At 37.8% G+C, this 25,893-nt stretch overlaps 1 protein-coding gene across 1 annotated transcript; it reads right to left on the reverse strand.

Moving 5' to 3' along the window:
- Positions 1–1,483: 1,483 nt before the first annotated feature.
- On the reverse strand, positions 1,484–25,681 carry anxa5a (annexin A5a). The gene is made up of 13 exons (XM_088637083.1): positions 25,532–25,681; positions 25,016–25,057; positions 17,001–17,085; positions 11,995–12,089; positions 11,221–11,334; positions 9,359–9,449; positions 8,376–8,455; positions 8,217–8,267; positions 5,183–5,276; positions 4,463–4,558; positions 3,611–3,669; positions 2,519–2,641; positions 1,484–1,995 (listed from the first exon to the last, which is right to left on the reverse strand). The coding sequence occupies exons 2-13, from the start codon at positions 25,016–25,018 to the stop codon at positions 1,933–1,935; spliced, it is 954 nt and encodes a 317-aa protein (XP_088493209.1). The 5' UTR covers positions 25,019–25,057; positions 25,532–25,681; the 3' UTR covers positions 1,484–1,932.
- Between the last annotated feature and the right edge of the window lie 212 nt (positions 25,682–25,893).

A 25,893-nucleotide genomic window follows, 5' to 3' on the forward strand; every position in this document is an offset into this window, starting at 1 on the left:
ATCTAACTTCCAGAGAATCCAGAGCCATCATTCTAATTTGTAGCTAACTCACGTCATAATCGTATTATAATCCCTACCATTTGCTACTGTTTACTGATTCACACTGCTAAATTTTGATTCTGAAGAAGCAGGGCTTTAAAAATTAAATTAAAGGTTTGAAAAGAAGCTAGATCAATCTGACAAGTACTGTAGTTAATAACCAAAAAAACAAGTCACTTGAACTGTATTCTAAAAATCTTCCTGTGACATAATATAGGCTAGAAATCCTGTTTTAATTTTATTAATTCATTTCAGTTTAATTTGGGCCAACGTTAATCTGCCCTGCAGATCTGTGAAGTGGCACACACATTTAGAATTTGTTTCTAAATGTCAAGTGCAGGTGTTTGTCAGAAAAGTTAAAACTATGCTCCAATGACAGTAAAGTTATGAGAAGAGAATGCTAGCCTCAGTGTTAAACACTGCAGCAGTTAGCTGTCCTTTTCACTAGAGGTCCAACTTTTCTACTCTGCCTGCAAAATGGCTCTCCAGTCGAATTAATATGCAGCAATATTCTTAGGACCACGGCTCTATGGCACCACCTAGTGGCGATGTCTTAGCTGATGGACTGAAACAACGGTCATGTTTGGCTGTCAAATCAACGTCTCGATCACAAAAGAGAACCGGTCTCTAACTTTTATCTTCGAGGACCACTTCCATTTGTGATTCAATATGATCATAAAATTAGATAACTGAAGTAATTCTCCATTTAATACTAGATGCTATTTTTGTAACTGGTATTCACAGATATAACCAGGAAAATCATTTGTTACAGGCGTGGCCAGTTCAGACTTTTTTAACTCAAGCAAGATGCACCATAGGTGAATCTTGATTTTTTTTAAGTGGAGGCCTCTGGTAATAGCCATCTATCCAAAAAGGACAATACTTTTCATTAGAGCTCTCACTTCTTAACAGTGCTGAGAAGAAAACCCAATAACTACTGAACTACAGGTGACAGCAGGGGTACCAGCCTGATCTAGACAGATCTCTGAAACTGAGATAAGTTGGTTTTGGCCAGTACAGGGATGGAAGATGCAGTTTAGTGCTGGTGAACCAGATGGCAGCTGGTCCAGAGGTAAATGGCAATTAACAGTATTCAACACCTTGGAGAAACAGACTGCTCACATCAAAATGAAAACTCACCTCCATTCTCATACCTTTATTCCCATATCATTTTTGAGATGTTTTCTTTCGGAATCCCTGGAAAAATGCCGTCATGTGCAATGCCAGTATGAGCTAATAAGATTTTAATTTTTAAGTAAATTCGACTAACAGGGCAAATGTGGTTCATTAAATAGTTGTATGTTTTAATTACATGTTCATAAGACTTAAGAACAACTATTTGTACTTTTCTTTTTTGCATGCACATTTTCAATATTAGTAAAGGTTTACTATCTTATAGCCATCGGTTTTCTACTTTTCTTTCAAGGATCACAATGTCAGCAACTGATTGAAAACATTTTTAATTTGTTGCATTGCCAATACAGTTTAATATGACGACTGCAAGAAGCACCACAATTCAGAATAGAAGTGACTTAATTTCTTCATTTAACGTTGGAAACAGAGGAAGGAGGGCTGAACCTGAATGTATTTCATGTACGTGTATATTAAAAGAAGAATTGAAAAAGAGTGCCGGAAAGGAAAACATTTCACTATGTTTATGACCTCTAAACCAAATGGTTTATACTGCAGAGTGTCTGCAGCTTTAAACCATTTTGTACACTTAAAACATGACTTCATATTTTAACAATCTAATGCTAAACAAGCACTGCAGACAGACTAAAATGAAAAACAGAAACAGAGCAAAAATGTACTATGCACTTTGGTCCATACAATGTGCAAGCAATGATATGCCTTCAATATTGCTAAGTGTCATTTACTATTATAGTAGCTTCCTCATGCATCATCACCCCCACAGAGGAGGAGGAGGGTCTTCCTGTAGTCCCCAGAAGTGTCATTCTGAAAGACAAATGCAAGGTGAGCATTAATTCTATGAATCACACTGTGCAACTGTATGGAGAGATCTGCAAAGTAATGCCAAAAGTAAAACAGTTTAACAGGACTAAACTAAAGACTCTTGACAACACTAAAAGGTAAACTATTATTTTGACAGCAGTACTTACAGTAGTACCTTTGGGTACCGATAGGCTTCTATAGTCCCCGAGGCTACTAGTGTACTCCTGAAGAACAGTACATTATTGAATGTGTGCTTTGTTGGATTATATGTAAAGGAACACTAAGAGGTATGAGTAAATGTGACACTTGTGTTTGTTGAAACTCTTATGTCAAACACTTTGCTCTGCTGTTTAGAGCAGTTTAGAATGGCATCATTCATTAACCAATCCATGACTCAGTTTGCCTTTTGTTCTTATTTCATAAATGGTATGAATAAAACTGAATATAGTAAAGGTCTCATACCAAGGAAAACTGCTACATCCTTTATCTGAACTTTAAGATTTGTAGCTAGGCTAATCTGTTTTACCTGAATCATTGAATGAAGAGATGTTGCAAACATCTTTCTGAACTGAGCCCTTATATCCAGCATATCTATTTCACTTCTGGACACCATGATCTGCATCAGCGTTTTGTCATCAGTCCCGGCTCCCTGAATAATGGAAAAAAAAATAAAAAGTGTTCGGTTAGAGCAGGTGTAGGAGTCACTAGAGGTTAAAGAGACATCTAAGGATTAGTCAAATACTTAAGCCCATTCTAACACCATTTTGAATATGATCCATCTATTAAAGTTCTGCTTACACAACCTCTCTGCTCAGTGAATACCTACATAGGTAATGCCTACAGAGCATAACCGTAAGCACTAAGTCCCGCAGTCTAATGGACTCACAGGGGGCAAATCTTTTTAAGTTTTAGAAGGAATGCTTTCATAATTTAGCACTTCACAGGTGACTCTGATTCTCCAAACTGATGTTAGAAAGGAGACAAAATGCATGACAAAAAGCCAAACCAGAAAGAGTAAAAAACACCACCTGGTGGATTTACAAAAAAAACATAAGCAGTTCTACAAATATATAAAATACTCCTGTCCCTAAATTTAGTCTAGGGCTTATTGGAGAGGAATCCTGTGGTGAAGATGGATTGTACAGATTGTACAGATGGATAACTGACCGGGCCCATCTTGGCTTTTCTTTCCTACAGCTCACAGTCAGAAAACTGTGTGCTGAATAAAGTCTTTTTAAAGCCCACTTTAGTGAAAGACTAGTTGGGAAAATTTCTAAGAAAATTCCAGGCTCAGGCTGTCTGCTACCTTGTCTTCCTTGAACTAAGAATGCAATTTATTTCATTATCTTCAAGACAAAGCTGATTATCTCCATCTTGCAGTTTTAGTTATAATGAATCCACCTTTAAGATTAGAGGCGCTAAGCACACGTCATTTTTAAAATCACACACATACAACCATAAAAAACATACCACTTCTACAGGTATCCTAAACTAATGTCAAAGCACAAATATATTAAAAATACTGGGATCATGAAGTTACAAATGTCTGATTCATTAATGTGAAGTTTTTAATTCAATTTCAGCTTAAAATCAATACAGGTAACTAGAAAGTATTTACCTTCATTGCATAGTAGAGACTTTCCGCAAAATAGGCAGGTACACTCCTGGCGCATTTGACTACAAGGGAAAATGTATATTAATGGATACAGAAAATAAATACTACTCTATTTCTTATTCATAATAATTGCAGTTCAAGAGAAACAAATGGCTTGGAAAACAAATTTATTTTGTCCAGTTTTGTCCTTTATTGTATGACAAATGTGTCAATATACCAAGAGAATTTAGACAGGTAGACTGTGTAAATTGCAAATATTCCTTCCTCAGCTGTTAGTAATTTCATCATTACATGATGCTCTTGTTGAGTATTTTAAGCTTAGACTTCAAAATTAAGAATATTAAGAACTTTTTAGAAATTTTCTCATTTATACCTATGAATTGACCATCTGCTACTGAGTTGGTGGCCTGGATTGGTTCAATTGCAATGAAGCAAGGAATTCTGAGTCATTTTGAACCCATCCAAGCCTGACACTACTCAGACAGCTGTTCAGAGGCCTTCTGGATACACATGACTACAAACAGAGGTCCGATATGAGCCAGGCTTTGCCAAACAAAGCATCCTGCACTTACATTTTACCCAACGAGACAACTTGGAGCAAACAGCAATTATTGCCCCATCTTTGAACCTTGAATAGGGTAAATGTAATTCTATCGTAACTACAGACAAAAAAATCTTCCACAACTATAGTAAAAATTACAAGTTATGGAGTCTTAAAAACAAAGTTGCCTGCCAGTCCTGTATTGTCAATATTCAAAGGTCTTAACACTCAAGGGAATGAAAACTGCGGTAGGCACTCATTGTATGAAATGTGTAATAAAGTTTGCACAGTGCTGTGCAGAAACTTGTTCTTACCAACAGCCAGCAACAACCCCTGCAGACTCCCAGAGGTCTCTCTTTTGATGCTTTCTTCAATTTCATACCCAGACAGTTTCATGTACTGGTCAAACACTGAAAAGGATATAACAGAAATTGCACTTCAATTGTTTTTATCACGCATCAAATACCCGTGTGACTCAGCAATGACATCACAGGACTTGCGTTTAGTGACTTTAGTGAATTACCAAGAAAGCTCAGAAGCTTATTAAATGCAATGGATTGAATCTCAAATTCAAGATATTAAGATTCCCAACATAATCACTACATTAGGAAAGTGTCTTTAAAAGTCATCAGAAGTATGAAGAATTCAGACTTGCTCCTACACATAAATTGAAATCTAATCACACAAGTTGTACTGTAAGTACAAATTTGTATAAGATCTTTCACTAAGCAACTACGTCCAGGGGAATGACAAGTTAACCTGAAAGGGATTAAAGTAACAGCAGTACCATAGACAATGGAAGTCAGTTCTGTTATGTCAATTCATTACTGCTTTTTGAGATCATTACAGGAAAAGAAGGGAGTTTCAACAGAAGGTGCAGCACAACCATGAGGGTACAGAAATGACAAACCCGTTCTACAGTAAAACAGAAATTGTAACACACACAAGCACGTCAGTATCTTTCATCACCACAGGTGGCAGAAGATAACCCCCCTCACCTCACCCCCCAGAAGAGCAGGGCTTCCATTCCTCACCTTTCCTCAGGTGTTCAGCGCTCCTGTTCCCCAGGATGGTGATGAACTGGTCCTCATCAGTGCCGTATTTTTGTTCCCCAGCAGCAAACAAGGTCTGGAGCAAAATAACATCAGGTTTGTCCCCGGCCAGGACAAAGTTCCATATTGGTCGAGCCTCTTAAAATCTGAGCTCGCACCTCAAGAAAGCTCAACACATTTCTTCGTTCTACCTTATAGTGTGGAATTAGCCCTGAATTGTCCCTTAGCAGCCAGCGTACACAGATGCAGTTCCCCACTCAGACCCCTTAATTTAACAATGTTCATTGACTTAATCTCGTGCCATCATATGCAGTTAACTAAGCAGTGAAACTGGTGATCAAAGCAGTAATAAAAGCAGAGGAAAGACAGCCCACAATACGTGCCTCTTTTCACAGGACAAAATATAGCCGCTTATTTTCCTTCTCCTGTTTAAAGTTACTTATTGATAATTCCAAGAAAATCTTAAATTGGCTCTACATCTTTATACCAGTTTCCTAATGATGCTGCCAGTATGTAAAGGAAGACCTTACATTCTAAATTTACAATTGAGGAAACCTTTGCCAATTCCAGAAACATTTTAACAGCTTTTAAAGCAAACCAAAACCACAAGAACAGTCTAACACTCAAATTAATTTGGGTTTTACATGTAACATTAGTAATTTTCTAACAGCATGTTCTTAAAATGACTCAGGCTTCATTTTGCTTATAATATTGCACACAAAAATAATCCTTTCCCCATTTTCACACTGGGTTTCATTTCTTCTCATCATCCTCAGATTCCTGCTCTCTCACTCCCCACACACAACATTTTTATTGTACTTTTCCACAAACTCTACTTGTTCCTGCTGATACAGCTCCTACCTCCAACAATGATTTACAGTAAATGATGAATTCTTTCACCACAAGATGGCAGTACGAACTAAGCAAATTAAATAAAGATTGGGCGTGGAGCAGTGTTCAGTGTTCTGTACTAGACCAGACAAACTGCTACCATCCCGAATTAGAAAATGCTAAAACTCTTAACACAAAAGCAGCATGGAGAGCCATGACTGGAACAAGCTCAGTGAGCCAAAACAATCGTTACATTTAGTCATGTAAACCCCAAAGTCAGAGAGCAAAGGCTAATATTTTCCTAATAGCATAGGAAACACCATACCATAATACCATCCTAATACTGCAAATACTATAAGAAATGACTCAGAACCCCATGTTGAGAGGCAGGGTCACATGTGTAATCTTACTCTGGCTTTTTAAAATGATCTGAAGCTGCATGAGGCAACTGAAAATCAGTTGGAAACTTTCATGTGGAATTATTACTTTGCTTGACGACTGTAACAGACTCTGAATTCCAACGTCCTAATTTCAATTTAAGACGATTTTACAAGCCCTTTTCAAAAACTAAGCACTGTACAACATCACACAGTATGTGTATTTTATTGCAATATAAATATTTAAAGCTTGAGTGAAAAGGTAGGTCTTTCAATGGATTTTGACGTCAGCAGTGTTTCTAATGGATTTGGGGCTGCACATAAGAAGGCTGTATTGCCCACTGTGCGGAGCCTGTTCTTTCACTACAGTAAGAAAGCCCAAATCAGCAGATTGTGGATTTATCTTAATTATTGTAATAGAATTTTATAAGCCCTTTTAAAAAATTAAGCAGTGTACCGCTGCACAAAGTATGTGATATTAATATAAATATAGTGTAAATATTTAAAGTTTGAGTAAAAAGATAGGCCTTTAAATGGGTTTTGAACATCTAAGCACTGTTTCTAATGGATTTGGGCAACGAGTTCCTCAGATGTGGAGCTGAACCCAGGAAGGCTCCCTTGCCCACTGAGTGGATCCTGGGCTTTAGCAGAGAAAGAAGACAAGTCAGCAGATCTTGGATTAAGAGCTGGACTAAATCCTTAAATCTATAATACATTCCCTCAGTTACCTTAAACACATTGAGGTGCACAGTGTTTGTGCAATTTGTCGCAAAACAAATTGGTAGAACTTGTGACAAGAAAAATGATTTTCCCCTCACACTAGTGCCTCCAGCAACAACACTGCTGACACGACTGAAAACCACTGCTGCTTCATAACCCATGATCTGCTTTAGCACGCTTCTCAGTATCCCAGGAGCTGAGCTCTCACTGGGAAAATGCAGCTGCCCAACAGAATTAATGTCTTCAATGACAGTACTCCATGAGGGCTTGCAGTTCACTCCCAGTTCTGTACTTTTAGCTAGCATTGGCGATCCTGTCGGACCAGAAGCTAATTTAGAACATCCCAATCTGAACTGTATAGAGCCATCTCCCCCTGCAGGACTAAATCTGATCCTTCTCAGACCAGACAGAGCTACATCAAGAAAACACCCCCAAGACAGAACCAGAGCTTATGCTTTATGTTATTCTGACATTAATCTTTTAAAAAAATGCATTGCTTTAAAAAAATAACCTAAATTAAAGGGATTGTTGATTGGAGCTGAAGTTTTGTCCTTGTTTTTAACACTGTGTATTGTGCGTGCACAAACAAATTTGTTTAACAAGGTGATTTTGAGCAAACAAAGCTTTGCAAAAGATTCTTTTTACACTTTTAATTCGCCCATTTAATTATGGACAAGACGTCCATATCATTTCTAGTATATATGGTACAGGCGGCAGGGTGAAGCAGTGTTTAACTGGCTTCAATAATAAAATAAAAGCTCTGGTGTGAGTGTGAATACATTCATGATGGTGTGCTCCAGGCGATGGACTGGTGTTCTGTCCGGGGTGTATTACACCTTGTGCCTGTTGCTTGTCAGGTTAGACTCCAGCTTTCCTCCACAGCCTTTTTACTGGAGAAAGCAGTTCAGAAAATGGATGGATATTCTGCATTACATTCGCAGGGTGGATACAGTACAGTGGAACTCACTGGTGCATAGTGGCACAATTTCAGACAAATCAAACCAAAACACTGTGGAACATATAAAAACATTTCACTCTGTAATTACCCCCCTGATACAAACACCCGCAGTAGGGGGTACTCTGTTTACCTTGGCATCACTTTCAATACATCCAGCGTTGACTCCCTCCTGCCTGCTTGCCTGAGGACAGACACAAAGACAATCAGCTCACAAAAGCCTAGGAATGTGGAACACTGGGTTAGAAGAGATACAGATTACAATTCGGATGAGCTCGGGTTCAGAGCATACCTGGAGTAGAACCACCAACATCCTCCTGAAATGCCCAGAGGTATCTCCAGTCACATCTTCCTCAAGGTCAGCATCATACTCTGGAACAGTGCAGTGGTGCCGAAGATCATGGTCATTAAACCCAAACTTTGCCACAGCAATTTACTTCACAATGTAAAATGATCTGGCGAAGTTTGCAAATGAGAGCACCAAAATTTGGACTTGTGCTATACAAGAGACGTGTTCAAATCCAGTCATGTACTAAAACTGCATGACATAAAGAGTTGAGAAGAACTGCTAAATGGCTCCAATTAAGATAATTAGTTAAATTGGAGTGTTAATAACAGACTGAAACATACAGTCATTGTTCAGGACACTGGACAGCTACTGCAGATAAGGTTTTCAGTTTTAAAACTTGAGCGAACTTCCTTAAATCTTCCTACATTACATTAAACCTGTACTGAGTTAATAAAATGATATATAGCCAGCTACAAAGCAGGATGTGTACGAATGTAATCAGATATAAGACTGTAAAATTCATAGCAGACTAAGCATGGGCAAGATTACTGCTGATCAGATAGTTTTCTAATTGTAGCTGAATGCCATGACAAAAGCTTTGCTTTCCAAGTAAGCACTGTCAAAATCACAATGACACAATGGCACAATGAAGTAAAATAGATACTGCTGTATTTAACTGACTTCATTGACCACACACACTCCTTCCTGTTCAGAGGAAGAACAGCAGGGAACTGTTTGCAGATCTATTGTCATTTAAGCCTACTGAGCTGCTTACAGTATATGTTGGAGAAATGAGCCATTCAACAGCTCAGAAGTGAGAACTCCTGCCCTACAGTAAATGACACTGACTGTCCTGGCAAGGTAGGTGGGCCAGACTATTCTCAGAGGTCTGAGATTGAGGAGGTGCCATTTGTGGCTTATGGCTCAGCTGACTGGGAAATATTGAGATGGTTCCTTTCTTTGGTCTAACTATGAGCAGCTTTTACCTTGTTTGTATGTTGCGATGATGTCTTTGACCTGCTTTGGAGTCCTGGAGGCCAGTATCTCTATTAGCACCTTCTCATCAGTCCCAGCACCCTGAGGAAAATGACTGCAGTTAGAAAGTGCCCCACAGAGCTTCCAGTAATGAAAACCCTCAGTTTTCATCCCTATAATCATTATTTAATGATGTACTTACTGCCTGGTGATTACAAATAGAACCACCACAGAAAAGCCCTGGAGATACTGTATACTCCAGAAACTGTGCGCAACTTTTTTGTTTTATTTTCAATCCACTAAGGCAGCAGCGCACTGGAGACAAGCAAGCACAAATTACTGAAGATCTCTTTAAAATATTTTGTGAATATCTGCATTGCTGAGCATCTCATTTTTCATTCTTTGCGTTTAAGTCAAGCGCAAAAGGAACCTAGTCAAAAAAACCTAATTGCAAGATGTGATTTTCCTGCCTTTTCAATCTTGTTTCAATCCACAGAGGTGTTTCTTTTTTTCAATTAGTGATAAGAAGAAAGTAGCTTCTAGCAAACTGAATAAAAAATTCTCAGGTGGTAAACAGGCTTCAGAAAGAATTCTATGGTACAAGAAACGCAAATCCAAAGTCAAGTGAGTACCTAAAGCAACCACGAAGCATTTGCTCATCCAAAAGGAATATTTTCAAAAATGATGTTCCGTTTTCAAGCAATTTGTTTACCGTAAGTGGCTGATTAAGTTGATCCAATACCTCTTATTTTTGTGGAAACATAAAATCTGAGAGACGTTTTGGAGGGAAAATATCTTATAGAACCAAAGAAAAGTTACAGACAAGGAAGCTATTAGCCAAAACAGTTGGCAAATACCTGGGCATCTGGCCACATATCCACTGCAGGCACCAACCAGTCTTTTCATAATGGCTGTTATTGTAATTCAGTCTAAAGAAATTACATGACTTACATACTGTCAAGTGACAAATACAGTGCCTTTTAACTCCCCTTTCAAATTTATAATGGCCGACATTTGCCAGCTGTAGTCCTTGCTATTCAGTGCACCTGAATTAATGATGCAGCTATTTGCTACTACACTTACTCTCATTTACTTGTACAGTGTGACACTGAACTTCAACAGAAAAGCAGTGTTGTTAATCGTAATTGTGATTGGTAGGTATTCTACAACTTTCTACAAAATTCTACAACAAACTGCTTGGATGATTCCTGAGCATTTTTTAAATTACAAAGGCAGAAACCAAAAATCATTAATGTTAGAGTGTGAAGTGCTAGATTCGCCTCATGCCCAAATAAGATATGATATACAGTACTGAGTGATACACTCACAAAACATAGCACCATGCGAAGGTAATGTTTTCTGGAAGGAATACAAAAGGTGTGGGTGAACACCCCCCTAACAAATCTCACTGGACTTCATAAAGAGCTCTTCCAGTCTCTGTTGGTTTTTTTTTAGTAGCTGTGCTTAAAATTGGATTTTTTATATTACCAAAACATTTTTGCCCCCCCAAAAAAAAGTCAAAATCTCTTGGCCATATTTTTAAAATGCTGCCGAGACCTTTCTTACTTATCCATTGCTGTTCTAAATTGCCCTTGCGAGAACGCTGCTCGTGAAAAGCATTCAGAGAAGCAAATTTCACACTAAACGAGGAGTATCTTTTGCAGTTTCTCTGAAAACATGGATGTTTATTTCAAAGTGTAGAACAGGGTTAAATAGAAGTTTTGGTATTTTTTAAAAGAACTGAAACAATCTTTTTCACCTATTACAGTCTCAAAGCCAGAGTTACACGTTTTCTCCTAAGGTGCATAAACTTTGAAGAAAATAGAAATACTCTGAAGATGAATTTTCCAAAAGGAAATTAGGTGCCGCTTACCTTTATGGCATTTCTGAGTTCTTGAACATCGTAGAGAGTCGGTGGAGTCATTAGACTAACGATAACCGTTTCAAACTTCCCACCGAGTTCCGATTTCAAATCTCCAATTAGGTCCTAACAAAATAAAATAGGAAAGGGTAAACAACGTACTTTCTATTTCAGTAAAGCACACATTACACAAGACAAATTCATGACAACAATTTTTAAAAGGGCTAGTTTGATGTGCGATATTAACAATAATAGAGTGTGACTGACAGTAATCAGCACTACTGCCTCACAGATTCTGAGTAGAAATCTAAATACAATGGAAAAAAAAAATTAAAGCTAGATAAATCATCTGTCTGGGTGGAGTCTGCCTGCACTCCCACCACACTTAAATGACTTTTCGATACACACAGGTTAGGCTCGATAGGCCACTCTTAATTGTCCCTTTCAATTTAGGAGGATCAAAAGGATTTATCCTCAGAAGGCTTGTTCCCAGTTACTGGCCATGGGACTGCAGAGCAACAGAACTAAATGGCCTCCATGGTTGAGGACGGATCTTTTTGCTTTATTGTTAAAGAAAATGAATTAAGCCATGTTACAGCTATTAAAGTATCACAGGTTCTAGAAACAGTAGATAAGAAAATTAGATGTTTGCAGAGCTGTATGTTGCCAGATTTTAGTTTCATTTCTGTAGTTCTGACAGATCCAGTCCTGAAGGGACTAATACTCCAGAGCCACAACAGCAAGCTAATGTTCAGAACATATTCGCAGCCAAAGGAAGCTCTGTACCTTTCCGTGCAGGGTCTTGTAAGCTGCTGCAATCTGCTGTCGCTGAGCATTGCTCCGAGCTATCAGGAGCTGCAAGATAGTATCCTCATCCGTACCTGAATAACAAAATTTAAATACATTCACCTGAATAGAGGCTCAGTGGTGCCAATGTGGTAAAATGAAAAAAGTAAGAAAATACTAAAAAAAAAATCAACAGTTGTTTTATATGTTCAAGCCCGTCTACACTCTATGGGTGACAGGGCCTTCTTTGCCCCAAAGCTCTGGAACTCTCTCCCAAGGGTACCAGAGAGTCACCTTCTCTAAACTCCTTCAAATCCAGACTCAAAACCTTCTTCTTTAGAAGAGCCTTTACTTAACCTAACCAGTTAAGTTAACGTACGTAACTGGTTACTTAATTGGTTCTGTTTTTTACCCCTCTGCTCCTACTGTATTCAGTACCAACATCTACTGCCTCCTCCGTCTATTGTCATCATGCATATCATGTGTATTTTTTTATTGCTGCATTTATTCTGTAAAGCGCTTTGAGAAGCCACCATTAAAGGCACTACTTAAAATAAAGTGTATTATTATGTTAATGTATTGTGCCAGGTATTCAAGGCAAATTAATTTAGAAGGTATAAATTGAGAAATTGTGCGTGTACCTGTGACACTTCTAGGATTTAATTAACCTGATAACTGCAAGCAAGTCTAAATTTACAATAGTCCCTACTTGGATTTGAGTTTTATGGTCCATTCAAACCACCTGCTCATATTTTGAGGTCATTTGTTTGATTTATCTGGAAATTAACGTCTAAAACTTGAGGAAAATGCTGTGGTAGACTTCCCATTTAGCATAACCTAACCACCCCACGGGGCTGCTGAATGACACAAATGAAATGAAAGGCTTCAACAGCTCAATACAGAGATTAGCCCATTTGCATTTCAAGTATGTCTGCCAGGTTCAGATAAAGAGCAGCGGATGGGCCATTCACAGTTTCCAAATGACTGGACGTTTTTCCATGCTCATTGCACCATCTCATTTTGTCTTCCAAAGCAAAAGTCATCTGACAGTTAAATATCTAGAGTGCCACTTTATACAGTCATATATGGATACATTTAACTTTAGATACATTAAAGCCTCTGTAGTTCTGATACAATTTAAGAGTCCTTGAGACAGGGACAAGCAGAGGTTTCAGAAGCAGAAAAAACACACTGAGGTATTCTTCAGATATGAGGGAGAAAGAGAAAGGGAGCAGAACTGTGAAGCAAAGGGAAGTGAGTCAGCAGACCAAGAGAAATAGAATCTGAAAATGGGCAAGGCAGGTGAAAATGTGTGCAAATGGAATGAGTCTGCAAGTACAGAGGATATAGTCTCAGAGGGTGATCGGGGGGGAATTATTGAGTACAAAGTATGCATCAGCTGTCCTATCCTGATCCTGGAGGGCCACAGTCAAGCAGGGTTTAGCTCTCAAAATTAAAACCTTAGGAACTGTGGTCTATAAGTATAAATTGGTCCAGGCAACACAATAAGGATCCAAGTAGTTCAAATCTAAGCTGGGATGAAAACCTGCAGACAGTGTACAGTCACCACATATGGAAACACACATTGGGTCACATTGGGAAACCAATGGTGACCCAATGGTAATCTACGTAAGAACACGTAGATCACAAGCACCTTCTGGACTCAGAATGGGAACAGAGATGTGTTCAAAAAAGCTTTTTTTAAAGTAAAAAACCAAAAATAGCATTGTCGTTTATAACAGCAATTCATTTTAAAAACTGTACACGTTTAATATTTTACTTAAGTATCTGAGAATTTTAATCTGTATTGGATCATACAAGTACATAATTTAAGTTTAGAACTTTCACTTACCGATAATGATGGTCTGACATTGCCTGCATTACAAACCAGTAAAAAGCTTTCCTGTTTTAAGCCTACAAAAACATTTGCCTGCAAAATTGTATGTATGCACTTTGCACTGACTTCTATTGCATTAGTCCCCATCAGAGTTTTGTACTCACTTGCAGTACTTCCCATAGACAAAAAATGCACAAAGCCATCCTCAAGCTCACAGATACTTTGTCCAGAGGAAAACGTTAGTCAGTGAAAGCTGTGCAGCTGCCTCGAGTTTCCACCATAATGAATGGTATACACTTGTGGTACTTCTGGCTACAGCTGTTAGCAGCTGGACTACATCTCCAAACATGAGCAAACGTTTCCACTGATTAGATCACACTTACAGTTATTCTGCTTCACATGTATGGTGATTGGCTGAGAAAAATAACAACGTATAACTAAGACAAGCCAAGGGCGAGTACAAAAAGTTAACCCAAAAAGTTCCAAAGGATATCTTAGTGATTCACCAACGTGACTGATCCTATTCTAGGATCCTATGGGGTACTCTGTCTCTCCTGGTTTTTATTCCAACCTAATCGCAGCTAATATATTTCAATTTTTCTTTTTGAAGACTTCTCTTTTCAGCTCTTAAAATGTAAAGGAAATCTGTATATTGTGTATTATACTGAATTATACTGCTCAATAATTCAATATATGTAAACCCAGCAAACAAGAATTCAACTCTATCAAGTCAAAAGAGAAAAAAAATGAAGTCATGTATTAAGAAAATGAAAAGCAACAGGCAAGTTGTTTACATCAAAGTGTATTTGGATTCAAATTCCTGTAGTGATGTGCCTCTGTACCGAAGATCAGTACTGAAAACCAACGGTAGAAACAACAGTTCTGTAAAAGGACCTACACTATATAGCTACAATTATTTAAAAAGTTTAAAAATCTTTAAAGACAGATGTATTTCACATATTTCACAAATATTTAAATTAAAACAATGAATCATTACACCTAAGCTAAGCCTCGAGTTTCTGCAAGTTAACATGCGTGACCTGTCTGCCAAACTGATTCTCAAGCCTGTTTGTTCTGGAGGAAATGAACACTGAATTTCCAAGTTCATATCTGTAAAGTCAATAAACATACAATTGTGGCCAAAAGCTGCTTTGGAGCAGCTTTAAGGCTTACCAATGGGACAGGAGAGTTAAAGGGGAACTGCAGTCCCAATTTCTCAGAGCGGCTTTTAAGTCTACAACAAAATAAATTAATTGCTGGTATCACAAACTTTCACAACTTCTTAATTAAGCACAAAATCGTGAACTTTGGGAAAATTCTTGACGGTTGCTATAATGTTGAGAGTTTGCGAGAATTGTGACATGATGCAGCCCTTCCTGCTCACTAGTCACTGTAATCACTGATGTAATGTGATGTACAAGCGAATAAGCACAGGTTGTGCAGCAGCCACTTCACCGCAGAAATGTTCCAACATGATCTACAGTCAGAGTAAACAAGTTGTTGATGTCGGCAAAGCCCTCTTGAAGTCGAAAGCACTATTTCTATTGGATTAAAAGAGTTGTTCACAAGCCTGCTTCTTTACAATGTAATAAGGCTGCAACAGGTCACTGGAAGTTTGTTCTGAATTGCAGAACATGGCGCTGCGCATACCTAGAAATTTTGTCTTTTGTGATGTAAGTTGGAGGTTTTACAAGTTACTGTGCACATTTTACTTTCATTGTGGTTTGAGATGCACTCACAATGTTGATTCTTTCTAACCCCGAAATATAAAAATAGCCTTGCAGTTCCCCTTTAACATGAAGTTCTTATCTTGAAGAGCCAGGTGTCAGAATAATTGACCTATACAGGAATTATGAGGACAGCCGCTGGTACTGAAATGTTGAGAGCAGACAACCAAGGCTACAGCATTGGCTGTTCCAGTTGTGAGAAAGCTACTGTTGAAATGGTTTGAGGTATTTATTTATATCTGCCAACATCCTCATCTGTAGGAAAACAAAAAAAGCAACACCTTACACTCCTTACCCTGCAATTCAACTGTTCAATTACACAGTGTTGCTAAGTCATCACTGACAGTATTGAGCAGTTTTGGTTGCCTGTTAAAAAATGTATATCACTGCTCTGGAATCAGTTCAAACAAGGTTTTTTTTTTTATTTGTCACACACAGGCTTTAAAATACTTAAAGGCTTTGACAAAGATTTTTACTCACATCACCTTAAGAGACTTACTGTAAGAAGAGAGAACACAAGTCCTGTTAGGTATTCATAGCAGAGCTATTCTTCTGAATGATGGATAACCTCATAAAAGGACACTAGCTATGCTTAGGATTCACACTGCTTCCTCACAATCCGTCAGCAAGTAAATTACATCTACTATTCCTTTAGTTTTCTTACAATCTAAAAATGAAATTATGTAATAAATCTGGGTCAATCATATGACATACATAACAGCAGTACTACTGCTTTGAAGAGCAGTCTGAACTTCTCATGGAGCAAGGGTGGGCCTTGCTAGTACTGGGATGAGAAACCTCTAAAGAAAATCAGTAGGTGGTGCCGGTGGACAAGTACAGTAGATAGCAATCTTCCCTCCGGTGTAGAATTACTGGGACTAATGCCCAAGCATGTTGTCATGCAATGCGACATTCAGCCAAAATCCTGACTACATAGCCATTAAACATCTCATGGTATTATTTGTAGGCAATAGGGGTGTTCACCAGTATCCAGACTAATTGCACTTTGGACTTGACCTAACTCCTTGGCCTAACCAAAGTACCCCCTGAACAATTGGTCAAGTCATTTTTCTGTGCTCTACTGATCTGCTGTGTAGTGAGGCTGCTGTATACAATGGCACCACTTAGTTGAGTACTGTAGTTCAGTTGTGGATAAAATGTACTCCTATGTGCAAAGCACAAAGCAGTGTGGGGTTGTTTGTGATGAAGAGCACCATACAAATATAATTAGTATATTTTCCTGCTGAAAATTACCTGGTGTCTTTTTTCCATTTTATTTGAACTACAAAAGTAAATATTAGAACAGAGGAACATGCCCAGGGATTTTTACTAAGCTGCTTTAAGAAGACATTAACACGAAAAGTAAACATGGTAGAAAAAATATGCCTTCAGATATTTTGTGAAAAAACTAGAACACAGTCTACACAGGAGATGAAACTTACCCAGTCCTTTCATCGCCTTGTACAGAGTCGTTGCATCTGCATTAGCATCAAATTTGGGATAGGGCTTCACAGTGCCTTTTGCAGCCTGTAAAAACAATTATGTATACTTACAGCACACGCAAAAAGACGCACATAGACAGCCTCTAATTGTTTTGATGACACATAGCCATCATGTTTGAGCATTTACGTGTGTACAGTGTTGTGCTTACTGCATTTAATAATATGGAACAAGTAATAGGTTTATTCCATGCTGGAAAAAAAGAAGAGAGAAAACACAACGTTTCGGCCGTGGAGCCTTCTTCAGGTGACACTCTGACATGTGCCTTCAAAAGAAACGCTCTTGTACTAAACAGCCTTTGCTGTGCACACCTTCAATGGAATTGGTCTGTATTTCCTCTCAAGGAGCTTTAAATTCTCATCATGAGGAGGCAGCTTCCAACTTTTTCCACAAAAACCAAAAGCATTTCCTGAATTCAAGAAAATTAAGTTCTGGAAAATTCACAGCCGTGCTCAAACAGGGCTCTTTTACAAACATTTCCTTTCTTCAGAACAGTTTTGCTGTTCACAGAATAAGGAAAATAAAAGGAAATTTACCTTTGTTCTAGAGGCCATCAAGCTTCTATACAACAACTGTAAACAAGTCTTATCATTATGATGTATATTGAACAGACCACCCTCTACAAACGTGCATGTACTTTAATACCTTCTTAAATATTACACACTGTTACTTTCAATCACTTTTATGGCTCATTTGCTGTTTTTATTCATGTATAAACTTTTTTGTTAGCAATATGTTTTTATTGTTATGGGTTTTAAGTTGAACCACTTGCTGCTTAAATTGCCCCTCTAGGGATTAATAAAGGATATTGAATTGAACTGAGGTATTTATAACTGGATCAGACTTTGGATCTATCAAAACTACATTTTAACTGTCTTAGGAATCAAAATCTGTATGTTATGAACAAGAGATGAAGCACAGAACAGAAATTAAATACTAAATACTTGCTACTAATGATGCACTTTTACCTCCAAGGCTTTCTGAAGAATATTTGATTCAGTGACAAACTCATTATGGATATTTTATTGCTGAAATCCTAGCTGGCAGAAAAACCCCTTCTGTAATTTACAAACTTTTTGCATGGAGAATACGGAGAACAACCACCTCCACGCGGAAAAACGTAATCCACACGTTTAAAGAATAAAGTCAGGCATTGATTTCAGCCATCACAGACCAAGAAGGATTTAAGTTATCGTTCCGTGATTTGTAAAGGAACATGTTTATGTAACAGGAGGTTAATTCTAAAGGTTACATTTTTTGTATTCTTTAACAGAACACCCCACTATGTGTCCTGGAACTAAAAATGTTGATTCTGAGAGAGATATCAATAACAGGGGGAGAAAAGGAAAAGCAGGTAGTAAAGGTCAAGGCTATTACACAAATTTGCACAAAAAATGCACGAATTTGAGATGGAAATTTAAACATGACAAGCTAAATATACGGTCTATATAATTAACCCCAGTGGCACAACATTAATAAACAGGATGCATTACGCCCGCTTCTTTGGCTTTTTCTTTCTAAAACGTCAAAATAAGTGTCCTTTAAAAAAAATGCAAATGGTTGAACATTGTAAAAGTGTGTTAAATATATAAAGAAAAATATATATCCTTCATTCCTCAGAGAAATGAGACAGTCCCAAGCATATATTGTTCTATAATAGATTTAAGTTTAAAATAAAAAAAGAGGACTTCTCTGTCCAACAGCAGCTACTGTAGGAAGGAAATCATCCAAATTTAGAAATATAATTTTCTGAATTTGGAATTCTGTTGTCAAGGGCTGACAGCTTTCTTCTAGTAAACAACGTTTTAAACAAAACAACAAACTTGGAAAAGCACTCACTAATTATACAGCTTATTTCTACAGTTTTATCATATGGCAAATAAAATTACACATTTCTTGATCAACAGTCAAGAATATTCCCAAGCTCAGAAAATTCTATAAACACCAAGATATTAACTTTTACACTGAACTTGACAGAAGAGTACGATACTAATCCTAAAATCAGCTTAAACAGTTTTTAACTTTTATATATATTTAAAATATATAAAATACATACATTTGTATTAATATAAATTGTGACTGTGGAAATACAAATATTGCATTGCTTGCTTCATGCGGTTTGACCGAGGCAGTGATAAAACTTGTGCCTGTGGATTCAGTCTCTGCCTGGCACCACTGAAAACAGTAGCCAGGCACCCTAATACCATAAAATCCATAAAAATAAGTACTATGGTGCCTCTTTCCTCTCTCTGACCTGGACTGACTTACACAAAGGTATCAGAAACATTGCACAAGCAAAACAGGTTCCACTGGAATACCACATCTGGAAAAAAAAAAACTATTGTGTGTGAAAATGACATGGTTCGAAAACCATGTTAACAACCAAAGATTTTCAGATACTGAGGAATCAGTCTGGAATTTAAAAGAACACACATACAGGGTAGGGCACATACATTTCAGAAGAAACGCCAATCCTTAAACATAGTATTGCAAAACTCACACGAGCACTGACTTGGAAAAGTCTATTGGCCAATCTTACAGTCTGAATAGAATCTACAGCAGAGGTCAAAACTAACATGGACGTGGAAAAAAAATGTTTGTGTGTGTGATGTCAGGCAGTTGTGTTCCCATTGTGTTGCTGTCAAGATGGAAACCCGTACATTGCTGAAGAATGCACTAAGACACAATATTGAATACTCACAATAACAGTATTTTAGACTTTAAAAGAAATAGGTTAACACTGACGAACACAGTAGAAAAAAGTGTTCTTTAGTGCTTGAGCACTCAGACTATACCAAACCTTAAGACAGACATAAATGACAAACTCAGTATTTTGAGTTTTTGTCAGAATTAAGATGCTTGAAACTAAATGACATTGATTAGAACACGTAATTTCCAAATAGTATGCAAATGAGTGTGTGTGAATTTAAGACAGTTCAATTTGTTCATGGATTAATCCCACACTTTGTATTTTTGTAATCATTTGCAACAATACGTTCAAAGGAAAAGAAAAGGAAGGAGTAGAATTCAAGGCAGATGGGTTTTTAATTAAGTCAACGGACAGCTAGACAAGAACATAGTGCATTCAGACAAGTAATTCAATTACACTGACAATGACCAACAGCAGTCTTAGACAGCTACAGGGCATTTGTTCACATCAACAAGAAATGATCTTTTAATGCTTACAGAAAAAACACATGCAAAAGAGATGCTGTGTTAGACCCGTTTGCAGATACAATCTGCCCTGCAGGACTCGCCACCCCAATCACCTGCCTGGAATCCAATTGAAATCTTATCAGCTGTCAGGAAACCCAATATCTTGAATACACTCAAAGCTGCTTCCATCAAAGAATGAGGAATAAGATACTGAAAACTAGCACAAAGAAGTATAAGAACAGTATATAAATGCATACTGCAGACTAAGCCAATTTCAGATTTTTTTATCACACTCTGAAGATGTATCCTACATGTCACAACCATAAGCAACCGAGTGCTACAGTATGTTGCTGCCTTTGAACATTCTTACTTTTTACTCTACTTACCATTATTCCATTTTAGTTAATGTATCTTCCTTTTGATTTTTCTGTTACTGTTTCATTTTTGCTTTTGCCTTTCTTTTTGAAGCTGATTACCTGTACTTTCCTATTGCCTTTTGCCGAATACCTTAGGCTGTACTATTTAGGGTGTGGAAGAAGGGGAACTGTGGTCAGTAATTTAGGGGATGTACTTTACAACTTGAAACGTTTCTTCCATTGTTTATGATAAAGTATCGTTCCCCTTGTAAAACGTTCACAAAATTAAACTAAAATTTCACACTGCAACAGGAGTCAAAGTAGATATCAACCATTTAAGAAAGAAGAAACTGTGAGTTTTTTAAGTTAAAAAGACGTGACTGATTAAGGCACTGTTAATGTGTGTTGACCATTATCTCACTCCACTTATTTAATTCATCCAGACAGGTAGTACGTTTGATACTTCAAAGGCAGTTGTAATATGCAGAATCTAATACACAAAGCTCATGAGGCATGACTTGCTTTGGGTTGTGCCAGTCAAAAAAACAAACAAACAGACGTCTCTCTTCTGAATGCGACAGGTCATTAACGCCTCTTAATCAACTTGACCACGCAAGTTTGTTGTAACACAAGCTGCAGTAACAGTACATGTGGTAACATTGTATGACTGTAATGCAACTCCCCTTAAAGTGAACTATAATGACACCGAAGGATCAGGGAACAGCAGGTGCTTGGTGGAATGAAATGAATCTGCAATCTAAGGTCCTGGTAAAAATACTTCTGATAATGCAATAATTAAGTATTTTAAATTTAGCTATTGTATCAGCTTGTCAGAAATCGTCATTTTACTTTAATAGATAAAAAACATAATATGCTCTTAAACCTACATCATTTCACCAATTTTCATAAGACTAAAAATAATATTACTCAAAAAGGCCATATGATAAACTAAGGGGCTTCAACCCACTTTAACTTAAATTAGAAACACTTTCAGCACAATCGGAAAATAAAGTTTTAGCATATCTTAAGAGATCATACCTGATGGCATTATCTTCCCTGGTCAATTCCATTGATTGAGGGCAGATTAAAGTAATCTTCAAGAAATTATTTTTTTTAAAACTTAAAACATGGGCCCTTCTCATTTTTAAAGATCATCAAGGAAAATTAGCTTATAGGCTCCCATGAAGTAGAAGCCTATAACTATTGTTAAGGATGTATCCTCCTACTTTTAAAATATGGTTGTGTTCAAAGTTTTGGAAGCCATGCGACTTAATGCCAGGCAGGTATATGAAAACAAGTCTGGAAATTTGCAATACAACTTGTATCCTGGCAAAAATGTGTATTTGTATATCCAAAACATCTTTCAAAATATTCTAATGAATCCACACCGGCCACATTGACAACATAAGCTTTGTAAAATCTGCACAATTCAACTTGCGACCCACATCCCATGACCCACCATGTGCAAAGACTGTTTGGCCAATTAACTCTTGGTCATTACAACATGATCAGTGTTAAAATGGAGCTTCTGATTACACCAGGATGTCAAGCTACTGCTGCTCATGAGAGCCACATCGTCACCTGACACAGAACAAGGCAGGCTTCATCACATCAAACCTGCTTAAGTCCTTCAACTCCCAGACTGCACTGGATAGATAAGATAAGATCACTTTATTGGCCACATAGAATTTCTTGCATTAGGAATTTGTCTTTTCGCATACTCCAACTTGCTCTCCATGAGACACACAGATAAGGAGAGAGCCTGGGGTCAGAGCGCAGGGTCTGCCATTGTACAGCGCCCCTGGAGCAGTTTGGGTTAAGGGCCTTGCTCAGGGGCCCAACGGAGTAGGGTTCCTCTGGCAGCTGCGGGATATGAACCAGCAACCTTCCAGCCACAGGCACAGATCCTTAGCCACAGAGCCACCACACCAATAGCACTTTTACAGCAGGTCCCCAGGTTGTTAAAAATGTGCCTGTATAGCTAACTGCTCTTCTCCAAAAACTACTTGACCACTGAACTCCAAACATGACATTCTGGTTTCCCCATTGATTCACTTCCCTTTAGTTCTTTCACATGACTAAAGCGGGCGGGGCCTTTTGTGGAAGCTTTCAACTTTGCAACCGACAACTGTTTGCTCTTCACAAACAAACTAGGGGAAGACATACAGAGAAGAGAACTGAAGAAATGCCCAGGAGAAAATGTGAAAATAGATAATTACAACTTTACAACTGCAGATCTTTTTCTAAATCTTTTACCAACCTTTGAACTGTAGTCTATGTTTATCCAAGAGATTTTCTGGAGCAGTGAAAACAGAATTCCAGTTTAATGTAACCAATCTCTGCTCAAGCTGGAACCCAGCAGATCTCCTCTTTATATAAGAAACAAACAAGAGGAAGACATTTGGCCCATCTAGCCAATACCATTTTGTAGTTAGTATCTAATGGATCTGAGGATCTCATTCAGTCATTTCATGAGAGAACCTACTGTAGATTATCAGCTCCAGCATCAGGACTGGATCATTTATTTTCATACTCCCACATCCCTTTGTCAGAAATGCCTCAAACTCTTCATTTTAAATACATGTCCACATAGTTTCCACTCGTGTTCTCTGGATCACGTTCCACTCTCGACTCTAAAGACGCTTACTGCATTGATGTTATCAATGCCTTAAATATTTCTGAATACTTCAATCAGGTCCCCTTGAAGTCTTCATTTTTTTCTGCCTGTCAGTGTAAGACACTCCTTCAAGTTCAGGAATTTATCTTTATCAGGTTGCTCTTCGATGGGCTGATTTCAGAGCAGAAATTTCAATTTTTTATAACACGGTGACCAAAAATGATGTACAACACAGAATTCTAAATGAAATGTTAGTAGGGCATTGTACAATTATAAACAGTCTTTGATTTCAATTCAAAGCTTATAGCTCTGGTTCTAATTATTGCTTTTAACTATTAATTATTAAAAGCTATTAACTTATTAAAAGCTTTAACTACTATTGCATTCCCACAGCTTCCAATTCTGAAAGTCGCAAGGCAGGTGTAAACGCCGAAAACTTTTTCATAAAAACCCTCTTGTAGATCACTTTTCCATTTTCCCTAGCTTACTACCTGCGTGTGATACTCTGCGATTGTCTACAATTAGTATTCACATTTGTCTAGAGTTTTACCTCTAACAAAAATATGAAATCTATTTGATTAATTTCAAAGAGACATGCCTATCAAGGCAATACCCTGTCTAATGTTTTTATTATAAACTTAAAAGACTTTTAAGAACGTTTTTGATTTTGGGAAGCAATGTTTTGTTTGTGGCATTTTCCAGGTTTCAGGTGAGATTTCATGGAACGCTTCATCTTACTCTGCACTGCAAGACGCTGGGGAGTTATTTTTCCATTCCTCATTTGCTGTTTGTGCAGCAAATTAACATGTCATGAAAATTAGGCAGAAGACCCAGCCCTGCGTTTCCAGGGAGAGTGTTTACATTAGAGACTCTTCCGCACAGAGTAATGAGATAAGTAATCCCAACTGTTCACGTGGAAAGTGCTGGAAAGCTGAGTAAATTGGCGCCACCCTATGTGGCCGACAGCCCACGCAAATGAGTCACACACACTCCAAGCACAGCCTTCAAATCATTATGGCCAAATAGGAAGCTGACTCCACCAAAAGGATAAAAATACATTTTTAAACCGTTAGAAATGTGCACACATTAAGTGATGAGTTTTTAAAATTCAGGGTATCAAACTGTTTTTGGCTCCTTCTTAGTGCCTCCACCTCTTAGAGCATCATATTTTGAACATTTTTTATACACATAGAAATGTCTAGTCTTGAAGAGGAAACGAGGCACAGTACAGATCAAGAGTGAGTGGTCTGTCTCAGCGAGAAGTGCTATCTTTCTTCCCTCTAGGAAAAGGCTGCTGATTTGCAATGCTGAAAAGATATCCATCACCACCAAAAAAACAGGCTACAGGAAATGATTAATACGTTTACTCATTTGAGGGCAACCCAGTGTATCCCAACTTCACAAGAGGAGATTCTACAACTGGGGACAGAATGGGTTTTGCTTGATAAATCACTTTATGATACACATACAGTTAGTTAATCAGAAAAATGCCATGTTTTAAAGAAATCAACATACTACAGTCAAATTGCAAAGAACCCAATTTGATTTCTCCAACATCCATCCCAGCTGTACAGTTTTCCTATACAGTCACAGACAAGATAATTTATTAATCAATCTCTACCATACAATTTTAAAGAAACTACATTTGTTCAGAGATGAAAAGATATGGTTTAGCCAAGGAATCAATCAGCCAAAAATACTGTTCATCCCCAGTGGGTTGGTACATTATTAAAGCATCAAATAATGTCGACTGCTTTACAGTTTAAGCGTCCTGCATACAAACTACTGTCTTCGCACCTCAATAAAACTTTTTAAAAAGTTGCCTCACCATTTCGCTGATGTATCGTCCAGTTGCTCAGGCACACGTTACCTAGTTAAAAAATAAAGATAAGCAACAAAAAAAATACACAACTCTATATTTTAGTACATTGGTTTTAATTAATCAAAACAGCACAAAGTAGTTATCTATTAAATCTCTTTTCCGTAGCTCGATTTTAACTTGAACTTGAATCATTGCAAACGAGCTCGCTGTGATCATGTCAGTCTCATTTTGTCACGTATGAACAGTGTACTGCACCGCTGTGTTTAATCACTGGAGCATTTACAGGATATTAATTCAATAACGTCAAACTCCACTGGTATCATATGGGTACTATCGTTTCTCTACAGGCATCCTTAACAGAACGCACTTTTCCTTCAAGTGCAGGTGCAGTTCACCCAATTCAAGTTTTCTAAATGTATAACTCACTCATTTTCAGTTTCGAAAACGCTTCTTTTCTTGGTGAAAATAAAGAGAAAAAGGAAAAGGCTCGTTTATTAGAAATAGTACACCTTGTAAACTTACCGAGAGTTGAGCCGATTCAGCTTCGCTCCAACACGAAGAATTCAGCAGCGTGATGGAGGGCGACGGTCTACAGAGCTAGTCAGAGGCCAGCAAAGTAAACTTTTGTGTTTCAAGGCAGCCACACCCTGTAAAGTCAAAACCGTGTGCAAAACAGATGTGAAGCCTGGGAAATGTTGTTCAAACAGGGGATGCGGAATTATTTGTCCACGGCAGCTACAAATGCTGCACCTGCGCAGGTGGTAAAAACTGGAATGTTAATTGTACGTTTCACGGTCATTGTAGAGGTGGTAGTAATAATAACTTCACTGTACAGCGAAAAGTAAACATCTTTGTTTTGAAAATAATGCTATTAATTTAATGAT

The sequence above is a fragment of the Lepisosteus platostomus genome, chromosome 1 (assembly GCF_059453375.1).
Source record: "Lepisosteus platostomus isolate fLepPlt1 chromosome 1, fLepPlt1.hap1, whole genome shotgun sequence".
In the NCBI taxonomy this organism is placed as follows: domain Eukaryota; kingdom Metazoa; phylum Chordata; class Actinopteri; order Semionotiformes; family Lepisosteidae; genus Lepisosteus; species Lepisosteus platostomus.

Excerpts from the sequence above, each read along its gene's own strand:
- anxa5a (XM_088637083.1), bottom strand. Across the intron at positions 12,090-17,000 it reads CAAGGCGATGAAAGGACTGG|GTACGGATGAGGATACTATC; the intron begins GTAAGTTTCATC and ends TTTGTTATTCAG. Across the intron at positions 1,996-2,518 it reads CTCTTCATTCAATGATTCAG|AATGACACTTCTGGGGACTA; the intron begins GTAAAACAGATT and ends TTTGTCTTTCAG.